This window comes from Vombatus ursinus, unplaced genomic scaffold (genome assembly GCF_900497805.2).
Source record: "Vombatus ursinus unplaced genomic scaffold, bare-nosed wombat genome assembly UNPS02014812.1, whole genome shotgun sequence".
Taxonomy (NCBI): domain Eukaryota; kingdom Metazoa; phylum Chordata; class Mammalia; order Diprotodontia; family Vombatidae; genus Vombatus; species Vombatus ursinus.
The window spans coordinates 53,289,080-53,314,527 of record NW_020954590.1 but is presented as its reverse complement, the minus strand read 5'-3'; the positions used below and the strand labels follow the sequence as shown (position 1 = coordinate 53,314,527).

The 25,448-nt window shown below is 35.9% G+C and overlaps 1 protein-coding gene across 4 annotated transcripts in view; it reads left to right on the top strand.

Moving 5' to 3' along the window:
- LOC114053921 (oxysterol-binding protein-related protein 1) overlaps positions 1-25,448 on the top strand; it is a 305,142-nt gene that overhangs the window by 109,638 nt on the left and 170,056 nt on the right. For 3 of the 4 annotated variants that reach the window (XM_027877060.1, XM_027877061.1, XM_027877062.1), the window contains one exon: positions 12,517-12,623. In XM_027877060.1, coding sequence (XP_027732861.1) covers positions 12,517-12,623 — 107 coding nt within the window. Of the gene's footprint in view, positions 1-12,516; positions 12,624-25,203; positions 25,298-25,448 lie in introns of those variants that run through there. The other variant, XM_027877063.1, reaches the window with a different exon arrangement.

The window sequence follows — 25,448 nt, the reverse complement described above, 5'->3', positions numbered from 1 at the left end:
AGAATAGGGAATAACCAAGCTAAAGGAATGGACTTGAGAAAGCTCAGTGCCCGTTTGGGGAGTAGTGAGGAATGGTATAAGGCTAGAAAGAAGGTGGGCATTTTCCAAGTGTAGAAAGCCTTTGATTGCCAGGCAAAAGATTTGGAATCTCTCAAGCTGGATTAATCTCTTCCTCCAAAACATGTCCTAATACTTTGTTTCTCTTCTGTTCACTTGGCATATTCTGCTTTAGGTCATAATTATTTTTTACTTGATATTGCCTTTGTTAGACTGTAGGCTTTTTCAGATTGAGGGACAGCATCTCATTGATCATTGTCTTGTACTATCTAGAACTATACCTTGGCATATAGTAGTTGCTTAATAAATGTTTTTTGAAGTGTTGAATATGGTGTATATATTATGATGAAAATCATCTCCCCAATGCTTTAGTATTTCAAAAGATCTGTGATTTTGTGTGTATATGTGTGTGTGTGTATGTATGTATGTATGTATGTATGTATGTATGTATGTGAAGTGATCAGGGAGATGTTCATGGAATCCCAGCATTTGAGCTGATATTTGAAATATGGGTAACATTTAAAAAGACTAAGATATGGGGAAGAGGATTCTTCTGCAAGGAGGAAAAACAGAAGCATAGTTACCAGGGCAGGAAAGTATAGGATGTATTTGATTGACAAGCTAATTGGTTTAGCTAAGGGATATATGGTTCATATAGGAGAGTAGGGAAAAATTGGTTCAATAAAATTTATAGACAGCCTCGAATGCTAGACTTAGTAATTTATAAACTTTATCTATTAGGCAATAGGTAAATTATTTTCATTTAATTTTCAAAAACTCTGAACTTACAAAAATGAGCATTTCCATAAACAAAGCATAACAGAAAAATAGGGTTGTACATGAAACTGAAAATCTGTTACATACAGCTTGTTTTTTCCATTTAAGTACACAATAAATTCAATTTGTATAACTTTCAAAGCTGTTCTACATGTTTTCTGTGTTTCCTTCTGGTTTTCCTTCTCTTTTATGTCTTTAAAAATACTTTAGTGAACTCTTTGTTTTCCTTTTCCTTTCATCTTTTGGGGTTTAGGCCTAGGAGCAGTAGTATTTCTAGGTCAAAAGACATCCATTTAGTTATTGTTTGGTCATTTTTCCAAATGTCTTTCCAGAATGATTAAACCGTTAACAGTTCTACCAACAGAGTGTTTTGTTTTAGTTTTTTGTTTGTTTGTTTTTGCTAGGCAGTGGGGTTAAGTGACTTGCCCAGGGTCACACAGCTAGTAAGCATTAAGTGTCTGGTCTGAGACTGGATTTAAACTCAGGTCCTCCTGACTCCAGGGCCAGTGTTCTATCCACTGAGCCACCTAGCTGCCCCCCCTTTTTTTGTTTTGTTTTTCACCGGCAGAGTGTTAGAGTGGCTATTTGCTCCCAGCCTCTGCAGCATTTGTAATTTTCTTTTTTTTGTCTACGCATCCAAATGGATAGACATTGAATGCTATTTATACTATGTTTTTGGCATCTGGAAGAAAACAACTACTTTGTTCATTCCATCCCTGTTAACTTTATTATTTTTAAAAATAATTTTATTGGTATCTTTTGTTTTTAAATGACCTAAATTTTTCCTAGTATCCTTCCCTCTCTCAGAGAGCCATCTTATATAACAAAGAATATTTTAAATAGTATTTTATTTTTTCTAATTACATGTAAAGACAATTTTTAACATTTATTTTTTAAAAATTTTGAGCTCCAAATTTTCTTCCTTTCTCCCTGACTTCCCCCCTCCTTAAGAGAGTAAACAGTTTAATATAGGTTATATATGTGCAATAATGTAAAACCATTTCCATATTAATCATGTTGTGAAAAAAGAGATAGACCAATTAGGAAAAAAAACAAAAAGTAAACTAAAAATAGTATGCTTCAATCTGCATTCAGATTCCATCAGTTCTTTCTCTGGAGGTAGATAGCATTTTTCATTAGGAATCCTTTGGAATTGTCTTGGAATATTGTATTGCTAAAGTCATTCATAGTTGAACATCATACAGTGTTGCTGTTACTGTGTACAATGTTCTCCTGGTTCTGCTCACTTTACAGTGTCAATTCATGTTAAGTCTTTCCAAATATTTCTAAAATCAGCCAGTTCATCATTTTGTTATAGCATAATAGTATTCCATTACATTCATATACCAGACCTTGTTCAGCCATTCCTCAATTGATGGGCATCCCCTCAGTTTCCAATTCTTCACCACCACAAAAAGAGCTGCTATAAATATTTTTGTACATGTGGGTCCTTTTCCCATTTGTGTGATCTCTTTGGGATATAGACCTAGTAATAGTATGACTGGATCAAAAGGTATGCACATTTTTATAACCCTTTTAGCATAGTTCACATTGCTCTCCAGAATGGTTGGATCAGTTCACAACTCCAACAATCCATTAGTATCCGAGTTTTCCCACATCTCTTCCAGTATTTTTCATTTTCCTTTTCTGCCTTATTAGCCCATCTGATAGGTGTGAGATGATACCCCAGAGTTATTTTAATTTGCATTTCTCTAATCAATAGTGATTTACCCCATTTTTTCATGTGCCTAATAGATAGTTTTGATTTCTTCATCTGAAAACTGCCTGTTCATATCCTTTGGCCATTTATCAATTGGGGAATGACTTGTATTCTTATAAATTTGACTCAGTTCTCTATATATTTGAGAAATGAGGACTTTATTAGAGACACTTGCTGTAAAAGTTGTTTTCCAGCTTTCTGCTTTTCTTTCTAATCTTGGTTGCATTGGTTTTGTTTGTGCAAAACCTTTCGAATTTAATATAATAAAAATTGTCCATTTTAAATTTCATCATATTTGGTCATAAATTCTTCCCTTCTCCATAGATCTGACAGGTAAACTATTCCTTGCTCTCATAATTTGCTTATGGTATCACCCTTTATGTCTAAATCTTGTACCCATTTTGACCTTATCTTGGTATATAGTATAAGATGTTGGTCTGCCTAGTCTCTGCCATACTATTTTCAATTTTCCCAGCAGTTTTTATCAAATAGTGAGTTTTTGTCCCAGAAGTTGGGATCTTTGGGTTTATCAAACACTAAATTACTATGGTCATTTACTACAATGTATTGTGTACCTAATCTATCCCACTGATCCACCACTCTTATTTCTTAGCCAGTACCACATAGTTTTGATGATTACCATTTCATAATATAGTTTGAGGTCTGATACAGCTTGGTCATCTTCCTTTGCATTTTTTTTCCATTAATTCCCTTGATCTTCTTGACCTTTTGTTCTTCCACATGAATTTTGTTATGAATTTTTTCTACCTCTATAAAATAATTTTTGATAGTTTGATGTAGTACTTAATAAGTAAATTAATTTTAGTAGAATTGTCACTTTTATCATATTGGCTCTGCCTCCCCGTGAGCAATTGATATTTTTCTAATTGTTTAGATCTGATTTTATTTGTGTGAAAAGTTTTGTAATTGTGTTCATATAGTTCCAGGGTTTTTCTTGGTAGGTAGACTCCCAAATATTTTATATTAGCTATAGTTATTTTAAATGGAATTTCTCTTTCCATCTCTCACTGTTGGGCTTTGTTGGTAACATAAAGAAATGCTGATGGTTTATGTGGCTATATTTTATATCCTGCAACTTTGCTAAAGTTGTTAATTATTTCAACTAGTTTTTTAGTTGGTTCTCTAGGATTTCTAAGTATACGATCATATCATCTGCAAAGAGTGATAGTTTTGTTTCCTCGTTGCCTATTCTAATTCCTGCAATTACTTTTTCTTCTCTAATTGTTATGGCTAACGTTTCTAGTACAATGTTGAATAGTAGTGGTGATAATGGACATCCTTGCTTTACCACTGATCTTATTGACAGAGAATATTTTTAAAGAAATATAATTAAGAGAAAGAAGGAAATAAGCAGCAAAACCAACCAAAACATTGAAAAAGTATAAAAATATATGTAATGTTCCATACCCGTGGACCTCCCACTTCTGCAAAAGAGTTGGGGAAGGTATCTCTCCCATTCTGAAAAATCCTCACTTGATCCTTCCACTCCCTCTAACTATTGTCTTATATCTGTTCTGCTCTTTGTGTGTAAACTCTTGACAAGAATAGGTGCCTCCACTTTTTCTTCTCTCACTCTCTTCTTAACTCCTCACAGTCTGCCTTCCAACCTTATCATTCCAGTGAAACTGCTTTTTCCAAAGTTACTAATGATCTCTTAGTTGCCAAATTCAATGACCTTTTCTCAGTCCTCATTCTCCTTGACCTCTCTGCAGCCTTTGACACTATTGATCACTTTCTCCTCTTTGAACCGCTCTCATTTCTAGATTTTTGGGACACCCCTCTCTCCTAGTTCTCCTCCTACTTATCTTATCAGTCTTTCTCATTCTCCTTTGCTAGATTCTCTTCCATTTCACACCTTCTAACTGTAGGTGTCCCTCAGGTTTTTGTCCTGGACCCTCTTCTCTTCTTTCTCTTTATTGCTTAACTTCGTGATTTCATCAGCTCCCATGAATTTCATTACTATCTCTATGGTTAAGATTACCAAATCTACCTTTCCTGCCCCAGTCTCTCTGCTGACCTCTAATCTTGCATCTCCAACTGCCCTTCAGACGTCTTAAACTGTATAATTGATATCTTAAATTCAATATATATCAAAAATAGAACTTATTATCTTTCCCCCTAAATCCTCCCTGCCTAACCCTACCTTCCCTCTTACAGTAGAGAGCAATACCATCCCCCTAGTCCTTCAGGCTTGCAACCTAAAAGTTATTCTGTACTCCTCACTATCTTTCACTCTTCATATGCAAGCTGTTGCCAAGTCCTGTTGGTTGCACCTTTGCAACCAGTCTCTTGTATATGCCCCTTCTTTCCTCTGACACTGCCACCACTTTAGTACAGGCCCTCATCACCTTATGCTTTGAATACTGCAATAGCCTGCTGGTGGGCCTGCCTAACTCAAGTTTCTCCCCACTCCAGTCCATTCTCCGTTCAGCCACTAAAGTGATCTTCCTAAAGTACAGGTAACTCTTATTCAAAAAATTCCAGTGGCTCCCTGTTGCTTTCAGGAATTAATACAAAATATTCTGTCATTCAAAGTCTTTCATAACCCAGCCCTCTCCTATTTTTCCAGTTTTCTTACACTTTACTCCCCAACATGTACTCTTTTGTCCAATGACACTGGCCTCCTGGCTCTTGGCCATTGTCCATTTCCCAGTCCATTGTCTGTAGCAGTGCTTTTTAAACTGTGGGTCGTGACCTCATAAAGGGTCATGAAAAATTTGGCTACAGTAATAGTTTTCTGAATGTGCAAGACAAAAAATTAATTCAAAATCAAACGTGTAGTGAACCCAAGGTGTTTCTGGCAGAGCTTGCCCATGTTGCATTGTGCACATTCACTGCAGCCTTGGTTCTGATCACAGCATGTGCAGTTTGCACTGTGCATGCCATCACGCCATGCAATACCAACAAATGCTGCCGAAACATGAAAAGGGGTTGCAAGGGGAAAAGTTTAGGAAGTCCTGGTCTGTAGTCCATTATTAGTCCATTGGCTAATGGGCCATTGTCCACTTCTCAGTTCTGGGCGTTGTCTCTGGCTATCTTTCCTTGCCTGAAATGCTCTTCCTCCTCTGCGCCAACTACTGACCTCCCTGGCTTTCTTTACATCTCAACTAAAATCCCATCTTCCCCAGGAAGCCTTCCCTAAACCCATCTTAATTCCAGTGTTTTCTCCCTTTTAATTTTTTCCTATTTATCCTGTACATGGCTTGCTTTTATATATTTGTTTCCATGTTGTCTCCTCCATTGGATTATAAATTCCTTGAAGTCAAGGGCTCTTTTGCTCCTTTTAGTATTCCTGGTCCTTAGCAGAGTGCCTGGCACATTTGTTGTTCAGTTATTCAGTCATGTCTGACTCTTGAGGACACCATGGAGCATAGCATGCCAAACCCTTCTGTCTTCCACTGTCTCCCAGAGTGTATCCAAGCTCACATTTGATTGCTTCCATGATACTATCTACCCATCTCATTCTCTGCTGATCCCTTTTCCTTTTGCCTTCAGTCTTTCCCAACATGAGGGTTTTTTTCCAATGAGTCCAGTCTTCTCATTATGTGGCCAAAGTATTTAAGCTTTAGCTTCAGTATTTGACCTTCCAGTGTGTAGCCTGAATTAATTTCTTTAAGTATTAACTGATTTGACCTTTTTTGTTCAAAAGACTCTCCAGTGCCTTTTCTAGCGCCACAATTCAAAAGCATCCATTGTGCAGCACTCAGCATCCTTATAGTTCAACTCTCACAGTCATATATTGTAGCAAATAGTATTCACTTAATCAATGTTTATTGATTGATTGATATATATATATCTCTTATTTGTCTATGTATCTTGAATACTAAGTCCTTAGTTTGATATAATTTTTCCCCCATTTGACCACTTCCCTTTTTAACCTAGATATATTGATTTTGTATGTGCAGAAGTTTTATAATTTCATATAACCAAAGTTATCTGTTTTATCTTTTGTACTTGCCTTTATCTTGTGGTTAAAAATACATCTCCAACTCACAGCTCTGAAGAGTATATAATCTGTTCTCTTTTAATAGCCAGGTCAAATATCCATTTAGAATTTATTGTGGAATATTTTGTAACATGTTGGTCCAGGGGTGGGGAATCTGCAGTTCTGTGTTCTGTGAAGTTTGGATTCAGTGAAAGGGCTGCACTTGAGGACCTAGAGGGCCACATGTGGCCTCAAAGCTGCAGGTTCCCCACCTCTTAAGTTGGTCTAAGCTTGTTTTCTACCAGATAGTTTTCTAGTTTTCCTAGCAGTTTTTGTCCAATAAGGAGTTCTTTCCTTAGTAATCTGTGTTTTCCAGTATGTCAAATACTGAATTATTGAATTCAGTTGTTTCTGATTCTCCATTGTCTTGCCTGTTTCTTGATATATCATGTTTACTTTTTAAACCAATTCCAAAAGTTTGTCTTACATTTTATGGAATTTTTGGCATAAAAGTGTTGTACTTTGTCAAAGGCTTTTTTCTGTTGATATGATAACATGAATTTGGATGTTTTGGTTTTTTAATGTGATTAATTATGTTGATTCTTTAATATTGTACCAGCGTTGTTTCCCTGGTATAAATCTCACTTAATCAAATTGACTTCTTAGACATATTGCTGTAGTCTGATAGGGTTTTGTTTAAAATTTTTGAATTAGTGTTCATTAATGGTATTGGTCTATAGTTTTTTTTTTCCCCATGTATTTTCGTTTTCTTGCTTAGGACTTACATTTGTCTCATAAAAAGGATTTTGGTAGGATTCTTAATTTTTGACGATAGTTTGTGAAGTATGGGTACTAAAATTTTTAAAAGTTTGATAAAAATCTCCTGTGAATCTGTTAGGTCCAAGAAATTTTTTCTTTGATGGTTTCTTTGAAGATAGAACTATTTCCTTTTCTGAGATTAAGTTATTTAAGATCTCTATCTGGTCTTCTGATAGTATGGATATTTTATACCTTTGAAGGTATTCCTTTACTTCTTTTGTGTTACAGATTTTGTTAGCTGATTATTCTTTTTTATTTCTTCTGCTTTTGCTGTGATATCACCTTGCTCATTTGCTATTTTGTTGATTTGATTTTCTTCCTTCTTTTTACTTAGATTACGTAGAGGTTTATCCATTTTATTATTAGTCTTTTCTAAAACCACTCTGGTACAGGCCTTGATTATTGCAATACTCTTCTGGTGAATCTGCATGCCTCAAGTCTCTCCTTCTTTCAATCCATCCTCAGCCAGTAAAGTAATTTTCCTAAAACATAGGTCTGATCATCTCGCTTTCCCCCTACTCAGTAAACTCCAGTGGCTTCCTATTGCCTCCAGGAGTAAATAGAAATGCTCTGTTTGCCATTCAAAGCCCTTCCTAGTCTAGCCCCCTCCTATCTTTCCTGTCTCTTATACTCTACTCTTGAACATGTACTTTTCCTTCTAGTGACACTGGCCTCCTGGCTGTTCCATTAACAAGACATTCAGTCTTTCTGCTCAGGGAATTCTGTCTGGATGTCGACACCCCATGCCTGGAATGCTCTGCCTCCTCTACCCTGACTACTGAACTCCCTGACTTTTTTTTAAGTCCTAACTAAAATCTTGCCTCTTACAGGAAGTTTTCCCTAAACTCTCTTAATTTTAGTGCCTTCCCTTCCTATCTATGGCTTGCTTTGTAGATATTTGTTTTCATGTTGTCTCTCTCTTTAGATTGTAAACTCTTTGAAGGCATTAGCATTTATTATCATTGTAAACTCTTTTTTCCTTTTTTTGTATCCCCAGCACTTAGCACAGTGCTTGGCATATAGTATACACTTAATACATGTTTACTGATTGATTGATTTTGAATATTGCTACTTTATAATATAGCTTGAAGTCTGGAATTGTTATTCCCCATTCATCTCTATCTTTTCTTCATTTTCTTCTTGATATTTTAGCTCTTTTATTCTCTGATTCAATTTTAAAATTATTTTATCTAATTTTATAAAATATCCCTTTCATGGTTTTTTTTGGAAGAGCATTGAAACTCTTAAATATACTTTCTGTAGGTCTTGTTAACATAAATTTTAAGTGTAACCTGTTGTCATTAAGGCAGGCAAGTATATCTTTTAAAATGTAACCATTTTAGGTGAGGTAGTAAAGCAATTTTCATATTTTTAAAAATTATTTTTAGGGGCAGCTAGATGGCTTAATGGTTAGAGCACTGGATTGGGAGTCAGAAAGATCAGAGTTCAAATGTGGCCTCAGACACTTAATACCTTGTGACCCAGGGCGAATCACTTAACCCCTATTGACTAAAAAAAAGTTATTTAAAATTAAATAAATAAATTTAATTTAATTTTAAAAATTACAGATTTCAGGGTAAACTTGCAATAAAAATAATTGTTTACTTATGTGTGCACAAACAGTTATGAGTTATTAAATGGCTAAAATATGTTTATCTATTATGGGTACTTTCCTATAGTAGTTTTACTTTCTGTTAAATAGCAAAGTATAAACAGTATCATATCAAATATTAGGTGCCCTGTGTCTTCTGCTAGGTGTTTGTATCATACATTGGTCTCACCAGACTCTGTTAATAAAATTTGTTTGTGGTGGTTTTTTGGGAACTGTAGCTCTTCAGTGAGATTACATAACTTTTAGCCTAGTTTTAGACCACAAAGTTGCTTGTTGTTGTGGTGTCATTGTTTTCTTAGGAATTTTCTGCCAATTCAGGTTCTTGAGACAAATTACAAAAAAAAAAATTTAAAAAACCAAGTCACCTGTTTGTTTTAGCGACACATGTGCTTTATTTGGAAACTCATAAGCACTCCTAACAAAAGCAGTTGGTGATGAACTGGATAAAAGGCTAGACCTGGAGTCAGGAAAATATGAGTACAAATCTGGCCTCAGATACTTAATAGCTCTGTGACCCTCAGCAGGTCACTTAATCAATATTTGCCTCAGTTTTCCTCAACTGTAAAACTAGAATAATGATAGCACCTATCTTACAGGGCTATTGTGAAGATCAAATAAGATTTGTTTAAAAAAATAGTACTCAGCACATTGCCTAGCACATAGTAGATGCTATATAAATGCTTATTCCTTTCTCCTTCCCTCTCCTAATTATGCCTGCTTTTTGAAATTGCATATATATGCATTATTCAGGGAATTCCTTATTAAATATTCATCATATGTGTTTCATTATACTAAATGCTTGATTATATAGGAAACTAATTAGATTAGCAGATAGAGTTTGGACTTGGAGTTGGGAAGACTTGCATTCAAATATTTCCTCAAATACTTACTAGCTCTGTGACCCTGGACAAGGTTTTAACTTCTCTCAATCTCAGTTTCCTTATCTATAAATGGGGATAATTATAGCACCTAGCTCTGTGGGTTATTGTTATATTCAAATGTGATAATGTGTAAAATGCTTTGCAAACCTTAAATTTATTATCATTATTATTTTTGTATAGCTTTTTAAAGTCTCTTTAAAAAGAATGATCAAAATCATGGTTTGAATTCTCATACGTCTTTTAGGAAATAAATTATTAGATTACATTATAAATTTCTTAAAGGCATACATTGGTCAATTATTTCTCATATCTTACCTAATAATTTAGTTCATAGCATTCTACTATCTATCTGTTAAAGGGTTGGTCAGGCCTTTTGCCTTATACTTGTTGTTATATTGCTAAATATTAAAGGAGCCTTTGTGATGTGTTTGAACGACTCATAATAAGGTTGGATCAAGTAATATTTAACATTATTTGGAATTCATCTGTTTTGTAGTCTAGGTTTCATTATTAAGATAAAACCTTAAATTATTTTATTATTAAGTAGAAATATGTAAGCTTATAATTGGGATGGGGTGTGTACTCTAACAAATATTTATTAAGTATTTATGTTCAAGATATAGAAGTGAATATGATGATTTCTGAAGAAGTTTATAAGCTAGTTAGAAAAAGAGATAACACACTGCACAAATTACTATATAAATTTGTGGTATGTAACCAAAGTTTCATGAGAGCTCAGAGAAAATATATTATTTGGAGGTTATTAGAGATATTTTTATGGCACATAGTGTTGTCACTGACCCTCAGATTTGGAAGAGACCATTATGCCTTCTGTTCCTGAACAGGAATCCCTTCTCTGACATATCCCGTAAGTGGTCATCTGGAGTGTACGTTAGACCTTCCATGAGGAAATGCAGTGCCTCTGAATGTTGCTTCCCTGCCCCACTTCTTATTTGTGGGTCTAAGCCCACTGATGCCAGGTCGCACCATAGTGTACAGAGCTCTGGGCCTGGAATCAGGAAGAACTTAAATTAAAAACCAGCCTTAGACACCAGCTAACTGTGTGACACTGGCAAGTCCCTTAACCTCTCAGCCTTGTTTTTATTAAATGTAAAATAAAATGGGGATCATAACACTATCTACCATCCAGAGTTGTGAGGATCAAATAGGATATTTGTAATGTGCTTTAGCACAGTGCTTGGCACATAATAGGTGTTTAAAAAATGCTTGTTTTTTTTTCCTTCCTTCTTTCCTTAGTCAGTCTGGTGGCCCTCTCCCACCCAGGGGCTTTACTATATTGGCTCTAGACTTAGTGTGGATACCTGATCAGCTTTAGCCCTACTGTATATCAGAACTCCTGAACTCAAGCGATCCATCATTAGGCAGGTTTTCTTTATATCAAACCTTATCCTGTTTCTTTCCAGTTTTTAGTCATTGCTCATAGTTATGTTTTCTGGAGCCAGGTAGAATAAGTCCAACTCTTCCACTTAATAGGCCTTTGCATAGGTACTTGAATACACTATTGTATATAGTCCATCTTCAGTTTTTGTGGGAGGAAAGGTCCTTAAAAATGATGTGAGAGTCAAAAATGCAATGTTGATGTGTTGGGCCTATGGGAAATAGGGGGTTAGGTTCTTGTGACCACCAAAAACTGCAATCTTTTGCTAGAGATTGCTGAAAATATACTTTTCTATATATAGTTCTTTATAACAAAACATTAATTCTGTTAATATATACTTTTCCTAACACAGTAACCATGAAATAACACAAAGTAAAATTGGTAACATGCGAAATATTATTTCTCACTAGTAATTCCCTAGAATTCTGTGGCCTTTTGTGCTAACATCTCAATTAAAAACAAACAGAAAAAAATTCATTGATTTCAGACAGTACCATATTGCTCCTCTCTACCTTGGCTGCCTCTGAAAACCAAGGGAAAGGTTGCTGGGATTTTAGTTGCTGCTGTTGGAAGACTTTTGAGACTGATGAGGTCTCTGACACTCTGAATGCATGGGGAGCTCTTCACTTTACAATGGTAGCATGACCAAGACCATGGAAGCACCTAGTAGGATACTAGCTGCTCCGCAAACTTACATGCATTGTGGCTCTCATTTTTTTCCTCTGCTGTGCATAGCCATGAAAGTGCATGGTTGCCAATGTCAAAATGAAAATGAGATTACTAGAATCACAAGAATGCTTGAAGATGTGAAAGTTAAATGCGCGAATGTTGAGGATTGACTGTACCTCCCTAATTGTGTTTTCCAAATAAACATCTCTATTTGATCTTCCTGTTGCACAGCTCCTATTAACCTCAACATCATGGTTTCCCTCCACTGCATATTCTTCATTTTGTTAAAAAACCCTTTTAAACCTGTGCCCAGAAATTAATAGTTATTCCAAATGTGATATGACTGGAGTATAGTGGTACTAGTTCCACCTTCATTTTAGACAATATGCCTTTTTAAATGAAGCTTAAGATTATATAAGCTCTCTCTCTCTCCCCATATGTATATATGTGTATGAATCTTCCTCAACAACTACTGTGCAGTCCTCAATCAGTAGTATAACTGATAATAATGATGGTATCTGTATAATTTGCTCAGCATAGTTCAAAGGTAGCATTACATTAATAGTATTTCAAGCTATTTGTGTAACATAAGGGTTGCTAAAATCCCATTAGTTTTTTTGCTTTTTTTATTTATAGAAATCCTTCCATCATTTCTTCAGAAAGTTGAAGCTGTCTCTGAAGCCTCTGGAGAAACTTGTACAGCTTTGAATGATTGTCTTAATCTCTTCACCAAACAAGAAGGGGTAAGTATTTTGATACTAAATTATCTCAAAATTATTTTGGTCCTATGTCAACAGATTAGACAACATTTCTTATGCCTAGTGCTAGGAGAGAATTGTATTTCAAGTAACCCAAAGTTATGTATTTGTAGTCTCCTATTATAGAACCCCAAAGCTAAAATATTAGTGAAAGTTTTGCTTTTCACAATTTAAATAGTGCTGTGGATTTTTAACATCTTGTTCATCTAAATCGGAAACTTGGAGGAGGGGGGTTTGGGGGAACATTGTTTTGAGTAATTTGAGGAGAGAAAGCTTTAAGAAGTCTCAAGTTCTTAAAAAGGCTTTGTAATCTATATTTCATCCTAGAGGCAGTAAGGAACCACTGAAGTATTTTGAGCAGAAGAGTAACTCAGTCAGACCTCAGCTTATTTTGGCAGCTCATAAACTCATACAGTGTTGGTACTATAAGGACCTTAGAGGTCAACTAATCTGACCCCTTCATTTTACAGATGACGAGACTGAGTCCGTAAGTGGCAAAGCAACGTATCAGAGAGTTAGCAGATTCTTCTGGTTTATTTGTTTTAATTCATCTCAGGTTATTTTCACAAGTGGTTATAATTAAACAATCAATCAAGAGGCATTTGTTAATCTCATACTTTGTGCCAGGTACTCTGCTAAGTGCTAATACAAAGGAAAAGATATCTCCATTTAGGAACTTCCATTAAAACAGGTTGGACATCACATACATATTTAGGTATATACAAAATACCTACAAAGCAAAGTTCTAAGAAAAACATAGCACAGGGACAAATTCATCTAGAATTCCTGGAAGAGATGAAGCAGGCATTTGGGGGGAAAAAGAGCTGAAATGTTTTCTAAATGAAATGAGAGTATTTGAGGAGAAAACGTGGAAAAGAAATGAGAGCTTTGGAAGAAAGAATTGGAAATGGAAATAACTGCTTGGCACAAGATGTACAAAAGATTGCCCAACTTAAGTTCCCTGAAAATTAGAATAGACCAAATTGAAACTAATGACCTTATGAGACAACAAGAAATATTAAAACAAAGTAAAAGGACTGAAAATATAGAAGAAAATATGAGGTATCTCATAGGAAAAACTAGTCTGGAAAAGAGATTGAGGAGGAAAAAAAAGTAAGAATCATTAAACTGCTTGAATGCAGTATATCATATTTCAAGAAATCTTAGATGAAAAGTGCCCAGATAGCATAGAACCAGAAAGCAAAGTACATATAGAATTCACTCATTAATTCCTGAAAGGAACTCCAAAATAAAAATTCCCAAGAACTTGATAACCAAAATCCAGAGCTCAGCTCCTAGGTCAGAGAAAAAAAAAAAATGCTTAAAAAAATCAGAAAGAAAAAGGGATCCACAGTCCAGGCCCCACCTGACTTAGCACTTATCACATTTAGGAGTGAAGAGCTTGGAATATGATAATCCAGAGGACAATAATAACTTAGCCAGCAAAAATGAGTATAATCATGTAGGAAAATAATGGCCCTGTAATGAAATGGAGGACTTCCAAGAATTTCAGATGAAAAGAGTAGAATTACGTAGAAGCTTCAAAGAACTTTGAAGTTTAAAGTTGTTGAAGTTTATAAAGTTAAACAAAATTTTAAAAGGTAAACATTAATAAACATTAAAAAGACTAAACAAAGATAAACTATTTTTATTCTAATACGGGTGAGATGATATATGTGTTGTCTCTGAAACCTCTCATCATCATGTATCTTAGAAGGGGTCTAATGGAATAAGAGGCCTAAGAGTAGTCTTTTGTGTCTTGATGATCTTAAGAGAAGCATGGAAAGAGGTGGAGTCAAGATGGCTGACTGAGCCTATCTGGGGTTTCCTTGGCAAAGAAATTGGGATGGTTTGCCATCTCTCTCTCCAGTGAATTAAGGTAAACAGAGGTTAAGTGACTTGCCTAGGGTCACACAGCTTGTGAATGTCTGAAGCCAGATTTGAACTTGGGTCTTTCTGACTCCAAGCCCAGTGCTCCAACCACTGAACCATCCAGCTGCCTATAGCCTAGCTCCCCACTATTCCCTTTTCAACAATCTCAAAAACGCACCAGACTTGAGTTCTGATTAGGAAAGCAAAGAAAAGACTATGATGAATTTTTTTCAATATATTGTTTACAAGAAACACATTTGAAATGGAACTCCATACAGAGTTAAAATAAGAGACTGGAACAGAATCCTTTATAGTTCATTTGAAATTAAAAAAAAAAGGCAAGAGTTGCAATCTTGATCTCAGGAAAAAGCAATAAAAAAATAATTAAAAAAGATAAACAGGGAAACTCCATTTTTCTGGAAGGCAACATACAATGGATAATATCAGTATTAAACCGATATTAATATCAATATTAAATGTATGACCCAAATGGCCTTAATATCTACATTCTTAAAGGAAAAGTTAAATGATTTACAGGGAGACATAAATAGTGAAACTATAATAGGAGGGGACCTCAATTTATCACCTCTCAATCCTAGATAAATTTAACTCAAAAATAAATAAGAAGTTAAAGACCTGAATAGAATTTTTAAAAAATTAGATGGGATAGAGCTGTGGAGAACATCAAACAGGAATAGAAAGGCTGTTAATCAACTGTGCATGGTACATTTACAAAAATTGTCCATGTTATTAGGTCATAAAAACCACACAAATGCAGAAAAACAGAAATACTAAATGTATCTTTTATTGATAATAATGCCATAATGTTATTAAATAAAGGGCTTTTGAAGCAAAGTTTAAGTTAATTAGAAACCAAATAGTTTAATCCTAAAGAATGAGTGGTTCAAAGAACAATTCATAGAAATAATAATTTCATGAAAAATAATGACAACAGTAAGAATATATGCCAGACTTTGTGATATCCAGCCAAAACAATACTTAGGGGAAAATTTTTATCTTTAAACTGCGTTTTAAATAAAAGAGAGAAAGAACAGATCAATGAATATGTCATATCTATAAAATATTACAAAACCAATTAATTAAAATCTCCTTAATGAAACGCTAAAATAGAAATCCTTAATATCAAAGGAGAGATTAACAAAATTGAAAGTAAAAAGCAAAAACCATTGAACTAATAAATAAAACCAAGAGCTCTTTATTTGGGAAAAAAAACCCTATAAAATAGATAAGCCATTAGCTAGTTTGATTTAAAAGAAGAAAATCAAATTACCAGAATCAAAAATGAAACAGTGAGTTTATAAGTAATGAAGAGGGAATAAAAATTATTAGGAGCTGTTTTACCCAACTATATGGCAATAAAACTAATGATCTAAATAAAATGGATGAAAATTTACAAAAACATAAATAGCCTACATTAACAGAATAGGAAATAGAATACTTAAATAACCTTATCTTAGAAAAAAGAAATTGAAGAATCCATAAATGAACTTTCAGAGAATACCCTGGGACCTTATGGATTTAAATGCAAATTCTACCCAGCATTTAAAGGATAATTTTAATACTACATAAACTATTTAAAAATACATAAAAGGGTGCCAAAAGTTCCTTCTATGATGCAAAAATAGCCCTTATATTTACACTAAGAAAAATCAAAGCAGATCAAGAAAACTATAAACTATTTCCCTAATGAATATTGATGCAAAAGTTTTGAACTAATATAAAACCCAAAGATCATACACTATGACCAGGTTAGCTTTATACTAAGAATGCAGGGCTAGTTCAACATTAGAAAAATTATAAACATAATTGACAGTGTTAATAACAAAAAAACAAAAATCATATGATTATTTCAATAGATGGTGAAAAAAGTTTTGTTAGAATACAGCGCCCATGCTTGTTAAAAACATTAGAACATATAGAAATAAATGGAACTTTCACTCTTTCCTTCACTGTTGGAGTTCAGGAGCAAGATATAAGTCAAGACAACTGGTGATGACCCCCAAATTAAAGGAATAAGCACATACATAGAGCAAACAAAAACATTATGTGTTTTTTTGTTTGTTTTGGGTTTTTTGTGAGGCAATGGGGTTAAGTGACTTGCCCAGGATCACACAGCTAGTGAGTATCATGTGTCTGAATCCAGATTTGAACTCAGGTCCTCCTGACTCTAGCACCAGTGCTCCATCCCCTGTGCCATCTAGCTGCCCCTGTTATGTTTTACAGGTAAAATAATGGCTTATTTAGAAAACTCAGAAAGTGAACTAAAAACATTAATTAAAACAATTAACAATTTCATCAAAGTTGCAGGATATAAATTAAACCCACAGAAATCATCAGCATTTCTGAATATTAACAATGAAGTCCAGTAGGAAGATATAGAAACAGAAATTTCATTTGAAGTAATTAAGGAGAGTATAAAATGCTTAGGAGTCTACCTACCAAGATGCATGCAAGAACTATAGGAACACAATTATAAAGGTTAAGAATAATAATGGAATCAGTGAATAAAAATGGGAAGGAAGGGGGCTAAGTGGTACCTGATCTTAAACTTTACCATTAAGCCATAATCATCAAAAGTGTGGTCCTAGAAATGGAGAAATTAAACTAGGTACACAGTCTACAGAAGCATATGATCATAGCACCCTGGTGTTTGATGAATAGCTGATGCAAGAGTCACTTCGACAGAACCTGTTAGGAAAACTGGAAAGTAGTCTGGTAGAAACTAGGTATAGACCAACATCTTATACTACATACCTGAAAAAACTCCAAATGAGTGTAATTTGTACATAAAGGTTGATGACATAAGCAGATTAGAGAGGCATTGGAAGACATTACCTGTCCAGTCTATGGATAGGTGACGAGCTCATGACCAAACAAGACATCAAGATATTCACAGACGGTAAAATATGCAATCTCAATTACATCCAGTTAACAAGTTTTTGCCCAGACAAAACTCATGTGGCTAAAATTAGGAGAAGCTGGAATTTAGGAAAAGGGTGTTTATACTAAGTTTCTCTGATAAAGGTCTTATTTCTAAGATTATATGTATATATATAAAAACTTACTTAAATTTATAAGACTAAAAGCCATTGCCCGTTTTGTAAATGTTCGAAGGATATGAATAGAACATTTTCAAAGGAAGAAATCCAAGCATATCAAGAGTCATATTTTTAAAGTGCTCTAGATTATTAATAACTAGAAAAACACAAATTCAAACAACTCTGTGATACACACATTAGATTGAGTAATTTGACAAAAAAGAAAATGATAAATGCTGGAGGGCCTGTGGGAAAACATATTTTAATGTGGAGCTGTGAACTAGTTCAGCTGCTATTCTGGAAAGCATCTTGAAACTATGCCCAAAAATCTGTTAAACTTTGGACCCAGTAATGCTGCTACTAATTTTATATTCCAGAGATATCAAAGAAAAAGTAAAAGGAGTTATATGTACAAAAATATTTATAGGAGCTCTTTTTGTAGTGTCAAAGAATTGGAAACTGAGGGGAAACCCACCAATTGTGGAGTGACTGAACATGTTTAGAGTATATGAATATAATAGCATCCTGTTGAGTTGTAAGAAGTGGTAAAGGGAGTGGTTTTTGAAAAACCTGGCAAAACTTGCGTGAACTAATGCGACACAAAGTGAGCAGAACCAGGAGAAAAAAATTGTACAATAACAAAAATAATCTAAAGACATCGATTTTGAAAGACTTAGAAACTTTGATCAGCAGAGTGACCAACCATGATTCCAAAGAGTCATAATGAAATTTACCCCCAGGGAGGTGGATGGACTCAGAGTACAAATTCAAGTATATATTTTTCTTTCTTTTTTCTCTTGGACATAGCTAATGCAGCAATTTATTTTGCACAACTGTACATACTTGTAATGAGTCTTGGGTTCTTTTGTTTGTTGTGTTTTGTTTTTGACTATCTTAATGTGTTCAGAGGTAGGGAAGGGAGGGAGAGAACACAGAACCAAAAAGAAAATAAAATTGAATTTAAAAAAAGTGGAAAGGGAAGGTAATAGAAATGCCTTTGGGGAGAAAGGAAAGGAAAGCTCAGAAACATTATTAATCAGAATGGGCAGGTAAAAGTCTATACAAACAAGAAAGAATGAATAAGGTTAGTGGCTTATACTTGATCCTCACTCCTATCTGTACTAGTCAAAGGAGAGAGGGAAGAATACATACATATAATTCGGTATAGAAATATATTTCAACAGGGAAATAGAAAAGAGAGAGTTATAGGAATGATAGATTAAAGGTTGTATTAGTCCTAATCATAACAAAATTTGAAAGATTTATATATTTATCTCTCTTTTTGAGATGGTAAGGAACTGGAATCTTAGGGGGTGCCCATCATTTGGGGGATGAGTGAACAAGTTATAGTATATGAATGTGATGAAACACTTGTACTGTAAGAAATGATGAAAGGGCTGGTTCCCAAAAAACTTGGGAAGGTCCATGTGAATTAATGCAGAATGAAGTGAACAGAAACAGGTGAACAGTTTATACTTGACCGCAATATTGTAGCAGGCAGCTAGGTGGCCCAGGCCTGGAAGACACGGGTTCAAATTCAGCCTCAGACTCTTTCTAGCTGTGTGACCCTGGGCAAGTCACTTAACCTCTTTTTGCCTTAATCCACAGAAGAAGGAAAAGGTGAACCACTCCAGTATCTTTGCCAAGAAAACCCCATAGACAGTATTGTCCACAGGGTCACAAAGATTTGGACATGACTAAACAACATCAATATTGTAAAGACAGACAGTTTTGAAAGACTTAGGATTTCTGAGCTGTCTAATGTCCAGCCATTTTTCCAGAGGACTAATAATGAAAAAGGGCAGCTAAGTGGCACAATGGATACAGCACTGGGCTTGCAATCAGGAAGATGAGTCTTCCTGAGTTCAAATCTGGCCTCAAATACTTACTAGCTGTGTGACCCTGGGCAAATCACTTAACCCTGTTTTCCTCACTTTTCTCATCTATAAAATGAGCTAGAGAAGGAAATAGCAAACCACTCCAGTATCTTTGTCAAGAAAACATCAAAATGGGGTCATGAAGAGTTGAACACAGCTGAAACAACTCAACAAAAAAAAAAGGTTGAAACATGCTATTTACCTCATGATAGGCAGGCCAAAGTCTCAGAATACAGATATAGATATATAGCTATAAATATATACATGTATTTATTGACGTCTTCATATCTGTGTGCATATATGTATGCAAATATACATATATATTGTTTTAGACATGATCAGTGCAGAAATTTGTTTTGTTTTGACTGTATGTTTGTAATAAGGTTTTTTTATTAAAAAAAAAAACAAAATTAGATAAAAAATAGAATGAGGATAGACTTGGATAATGAAACCGAGTAGTAGTAGACTAACATAATAGCTCAGGTGAGAGATTATGACAGCTTGAACTAGGGTCATGGCTGTGTGAATATTGGAAAATACAAATTTGGCAGCAGATTAGACTTGTGGGGTGAATAAGAGTGAGGATGTAAAAGCCTAAGTGACTGAGAGGATAGCAGTGCCTTTGATATAGAAATAGGGAATGGGCTTTAGATGATGGTGCCCTCGATAAAAGGCAGCTAGGTGGCACAGTATATAGAGTGCTGGGCCTGGAGTCAGTAAGACTCATTTTCCTGAGTTCAAATGTGACCTCAAACTCTTACTAGCAGTGTGACCCTGGGCAAGCCACTTAACCCTGTTTGTCTCAATTTTCTCATCTGTAAAATGAGTTGGAGAAAGAAATGGCAACCCACTTCAGTATCTTTGCCAAGAACATCCCAAATGGGGTCAGGAAGAGTTGGACACGACTGAAACAACTGAACCACATCAGCCCTTGATAAAAATGGGGGCAGTTTTGAGGGAAAAGAACAATGAGTTCTGTTTTGGACCTTTTGAGTTTACAATGCCTGTTGGGCATCCAATTCAAAATATTCAGCAGGCAATTAGTAATGCAGGACTGGTGCTTTGGATAGAAGTTGTGCTTGATATAGATTTGGTCGTTATATGAATACAGATAGTCACTGAGCCCACTAGAAACTGATAAGATCATCTAGTGAGAGCTTGGAGTAATTAAAGAGAAGAGGGCCTGGATAGTGTATTGGGGGGCACTGAGTGGTCAGACAAATAGGAGGAGCACCATGGGAATGCAATGTCATTGAAATGCAGAGAGAAAACATACAGAAGAGATGGTGATCTACAGTGTTTAATGCTGTAGACAGGTCTAGAAGGAAGAGGATTGAGAAAAAGGTATCAGATTTGGCAGTTAGATAGTAAACTTGGAGAGATCAATTTCAGATGGTCAGATCAAATGAGAATTTTTTTTTAATATGTGGACACTTGAGCATATTTGTAGTAGCATGGAAGGAATACCAGCACATAGGGAGAGATTGAAGATTAGAGAATGCTGATGATAATGGAGGCAATCTGCTGGAGAAGACAAGAATACCTGAGACCAAGTGTACATATAGGGGAGTTAGTCTTGGCAAGAATAGCCACTTTTTCATAGGCCACTGGAGTAGAAGACAAGATAGTGGTGAATGATACTATAGGGATATTAGAAGTCTCTGTAAATAGCTTTAATTTCTTTGTTCAGGTATAGGGTAAGCTCTTAGCTGAACATGTGATAAGATAAATTTGTTCCTGAACATGGCAGTGAAACACTTTTGGGTGATGGAAGATCAAAAATATGACCTTTCCTATGTATAGCTGAAGATTTTAAGATTTAGGTCTTGGTAGTTGATTAGATTGAGGAACTCATAAGTTAGAATGTTTGAGGGGAAAATCAGTATTTTGAAGTTCTTAGTATGAGGTCAGTAGTTTTGGTTAAGAGGGAGACTATGATCTAAGCATGGTACTTAACTCTTACTGAGTTGCCAATAATGTCTTCCAGGTTCAGGAACAGGTGATGAATTTGGATAGAGTAAACCTCAAAGGAGGAGAAGTTGCTGAGTGATTACAGGGAGAATTTGGAAGAGGCCATGGGGAGCAAAGAGTTATGATTTGACAACAGAAAGCATTACTAGGCTGTCGTTTATTTTTGAGAGAAATGTAGTGCTTAGAGCTATTTCATACTTGGTTATAGCTGGGCTTGGAGTCCTAGGATTTGAGTTGAAAATCTTGGCTCTGACATTGTCCATTTGACTTTGGACAAGTTGTTTAACACTTAACCTCAATTTCTCTTTTTCTCTTTCATTTTTTTTAATTAATTTTTTTAAATTACAAGGCTTTTTTCCTTCCTTTGACCTTCCTTCCCTCTTTCCCCACCCCCATTGTGGGGAAGGTGAGGGAGAGAATAGTGGCCATGTCTAACAATGTTAGAATGTGTCTCACACAATGTGTCTCATTCTGCATCATTTCTGTCATGAGCTGGGTAGCAATATTTATCTTCCATCCTTTGAAATCTTGGTTGTCATTTCATTGATCAAACTTCTTAGTCTTTCAGAGTTGTTCGTTTTTAAAATGTTGGTGTTATGGTATAAATTGTTCTCTTTCTGCTTGCTTCACTTCAAATCACTATATAAGTGTTCTTGGGTTTCTCCGAAACTATTTCTAAATTTCTTGAAACAATTCTATTCCATTACATTCATATGTCATAATTTGTTCAGCCATTCCCCAGTTTATGGGTAGCCCCCGGTTTCCAGTTGTCAGCACAAAAAACTGTTAGAATATTTTCTGATATATAAAACCTTTTCTTCTTTCTTTGATCTCTTTGGGGTGTAGGCCTTGTTCTGGTATTTGGTGGGTCAAAGAATATATATACTTAATAACTTTTGGAACAGTTCCAAATTGCTTTCTAGGATGGCTAGCTCACAGCTCCACCAAAGATACATCAATGTGACTTTTCCCTCAGTCCCTCCAACATTTGTCATTTCCTTTTTTCTCAGTGTTGCCAGGTGATAGGTATGAAGTGGAACTTCAGAGTTATTTTATTTGTATTTCTCTAATTATTAGTGATTTGGAGCATTTTTTTGTTTTGCCACTCTAATTCATCCTCCATTTAGCTGCCGAAGAGGTTTACTGAAAGCAGAGGTGGACCATGTCATACCATACCACATGATGCTGCCTCTCAACTCAGTAAACTCCAGTGGCTCTCTATCACCTCTAGGATCAAATACAAGATCTTGTTTGGTGTTCAAGGCCCTTCATAATCTAACCCTCACTCCCTGCCCCCTCAACTTTCTGGTTTTCTTGCACTTTACTCTTTGCCAAGTAATCCTTAGTCCAGTGACACTGTCCTCCTTGATGTTTCACAAACAAGACACTTTATCTCTTGGTGCTAAGCATTTTCTCTGGCTATCCCCCATGCTTGGAATGCTCTCCCTCCTCATTTCTACCTACTGGCTTCCTTCACAGCTGTCCTAAGATAGCATCTTCTACAGGAAGTTTTTCCCAAACCCTTTAAATTCTAGTACCTTCCCTCTTTTAATTATTTCCTATTTATCCTGTATAAAGCTTCTTTGTCCATATTTGTTTGCTTGCTGTTTCCTCCATTAAATTGTGATCTCCTTGAGGTCGAGGACTGTCTCTGCCTCTTTTTGTATTTCCAGTGTTTAGCATAGTGCCTGGCACATAGTAGGTGCTTGATAAAAGACTGCATTATTTAAAAAATACTGCTTGCTAAAAATTATAATTTATTTAATATTTTAGATTGTAGGCTTTTTGAGAACAGGATTTGTGTCATATCTTTATTCTGCTGATTACCCATAATAGACAACTAATGAAGATATGTTTAATTGAATGTTTCTAGACTAGTTTAGCACAATCAGAATCCTAATGAAAAAACTGTCCCTCCATTTAATCTGAAAGAACTTTAAGATTACTACTTGAAGAAGAGATTTCAGCCTTCATGCTGGAGTCTGTCATTAATTTTATGAATGGAACTCATACTTGGATTTCCTAAGATGCAAATTTTCAGGGTCTTAAGGGAAACAAAGAAGTATGACACTGTTCAGTTCACTATTTATTTTTAGGAATATAGGTAAATAACAAGAAAATAGATCCAGGTATCAATTCATTTCAACAGACATTTATTAAGTGCTTAATATGTGCAAGGCCTTTAGTTGTGTACTGTTCTTAGATTAAATCATGGGGTCACTCTTCATTCTTTAGGTTTTTTCTTAAGTTTTTGTTGATATCTTTTGTTTTTACATGACTTTCATTTCAGAATGTTTTTCTTTCACTCCTAAGCCAAGAGCTATTTCTTGAAACAAAAAAGTAAAAAAAAAAAGATTAAACAAAAAACAGTTTAGCAAAGCTAGCCTTAGGATTAAGTGTGCTTTCAATAACAAGTTTTCAGCAGCTGCATCTATAGGACCTGCATAGTAATTTTTATTTGTGTTTACAGTAATGACCCTTGAGATGCTAGGAATACTTCAGTTATCAGAGAAAGATTCAATAATAGGCACTATGGAGTATCCACTATGGCAACAAAGTAGCCTGATATGTTTAGAAAGATTTTCATTAGTATTTGAAAGTCATTTGTCCTTTCTCCTTTTACCCTTTGCAATTAATCAGAAATTCAGTTATTGAATATTCAGGGTAATTGGGTTTTGCTGTACTGTATAACTATAATCTAAGCAGATCATTGATTGTTTATTGTGTTGTGCACAAACTTTGATCCTTCTTTCACTATGCCAGAATCAGTCGATCAATAAGGATTTAATGAAGTGCCCACGATGTGTCAAGTGCTTTGCTAAATGCCGGTGGATTAAAAAACAAACAAAACAACTCCTGCCCTCAGAAAGCTTACATTCCAATGAGGGAGGCCACATACACATATAGTCATATAATATAATAAATGTATGCATGTATCTTAAAGATAAAGGATAGAACCTGACCTTAGAGGCAAAGGAACAGCCTTTCAAACCTACCAAATCCAAGTATTTTATTTTTAATAAGCAACGCTCTTATCTAGGTGAACCTTAATTTTTTCTGAGGAGACAAATGACATTTCTTTATTCAGAGAGCTGGCTCAAATGCTGTATAAAGGTATCTATGAGTAATAAGATATTTGCAAAAGGTTCTCAGCATGTCTAACTGGTGTGTCCTGTTAAATAAGAGCAAAGCACTTTTCTTCCCCGCCAAAGGGAGGGGTTGGAGAGGATTGTTTTGACTTTTAAAAGGGGTGGGGCTGTAGGTGCAAAAGCAGTCTGGGGAAGAGCCCTAGTAGGGAGTGAGGGTCAAGTGAGGACCAAGCCTGTATTTCTGAGCGTGCTGCGTGTACACAGCCCACTTTAGGACCTTGCAGGAACCTCTACGCTCCTTGCGTCCAAGTAGCAGGCTCCCTTACTTCCCGTCCCAGAAAAATCCGGACAGCTGCTCCGCTCTGCTCCTTTTCCTGAGGGGTTGTTTGCAGGGGCTTTGGCCGCTCCTCCCTGCACTCTCGGCTTGCTCCGCCTTTCCCGTTTTCTACATGTGACTCGGTGCCTGTCTGCAAGGAGGGAGGGAGACAAGGGCAGAAGACCAGGATCAGACCAGGAAAGCAGAGCTCCCGGGCCATTTGCGGAGGGTGCAGCCCCGACGGGTCAAGTCTCGCCTGCGGGGAAACGAGGGCCGCTGGCTGGCACCCAGAGAAGCCAGAAACTATAAATACTTGTCCCGCTTGGGTGCAGGGGCCGCAGCGGGCCCCTGGGACCCTGACTCTCCTCTCTCGCGATAAGCTTTTTGCAGAGGGGTTGCAGCCAGTGTCCACCTCAAAGGCTGCAGCTGCTGGCGCGACTCTGCTGCTGGTATCCGGAGCCAAGCTCTGGAGAAGGTAACTACCAGAGCCGGGGCGCCGGGAGACCTTGCGGGGCCGTCCAGGGTCAGAGGTGCTGTAGCTTGGGAAGGGGGTGACAATGGGGGTGCTGCTGCTGCAACGGCAAAGAAAGCTTCCCGAGGATTGAACTCGAATCCAGGGAAACTGT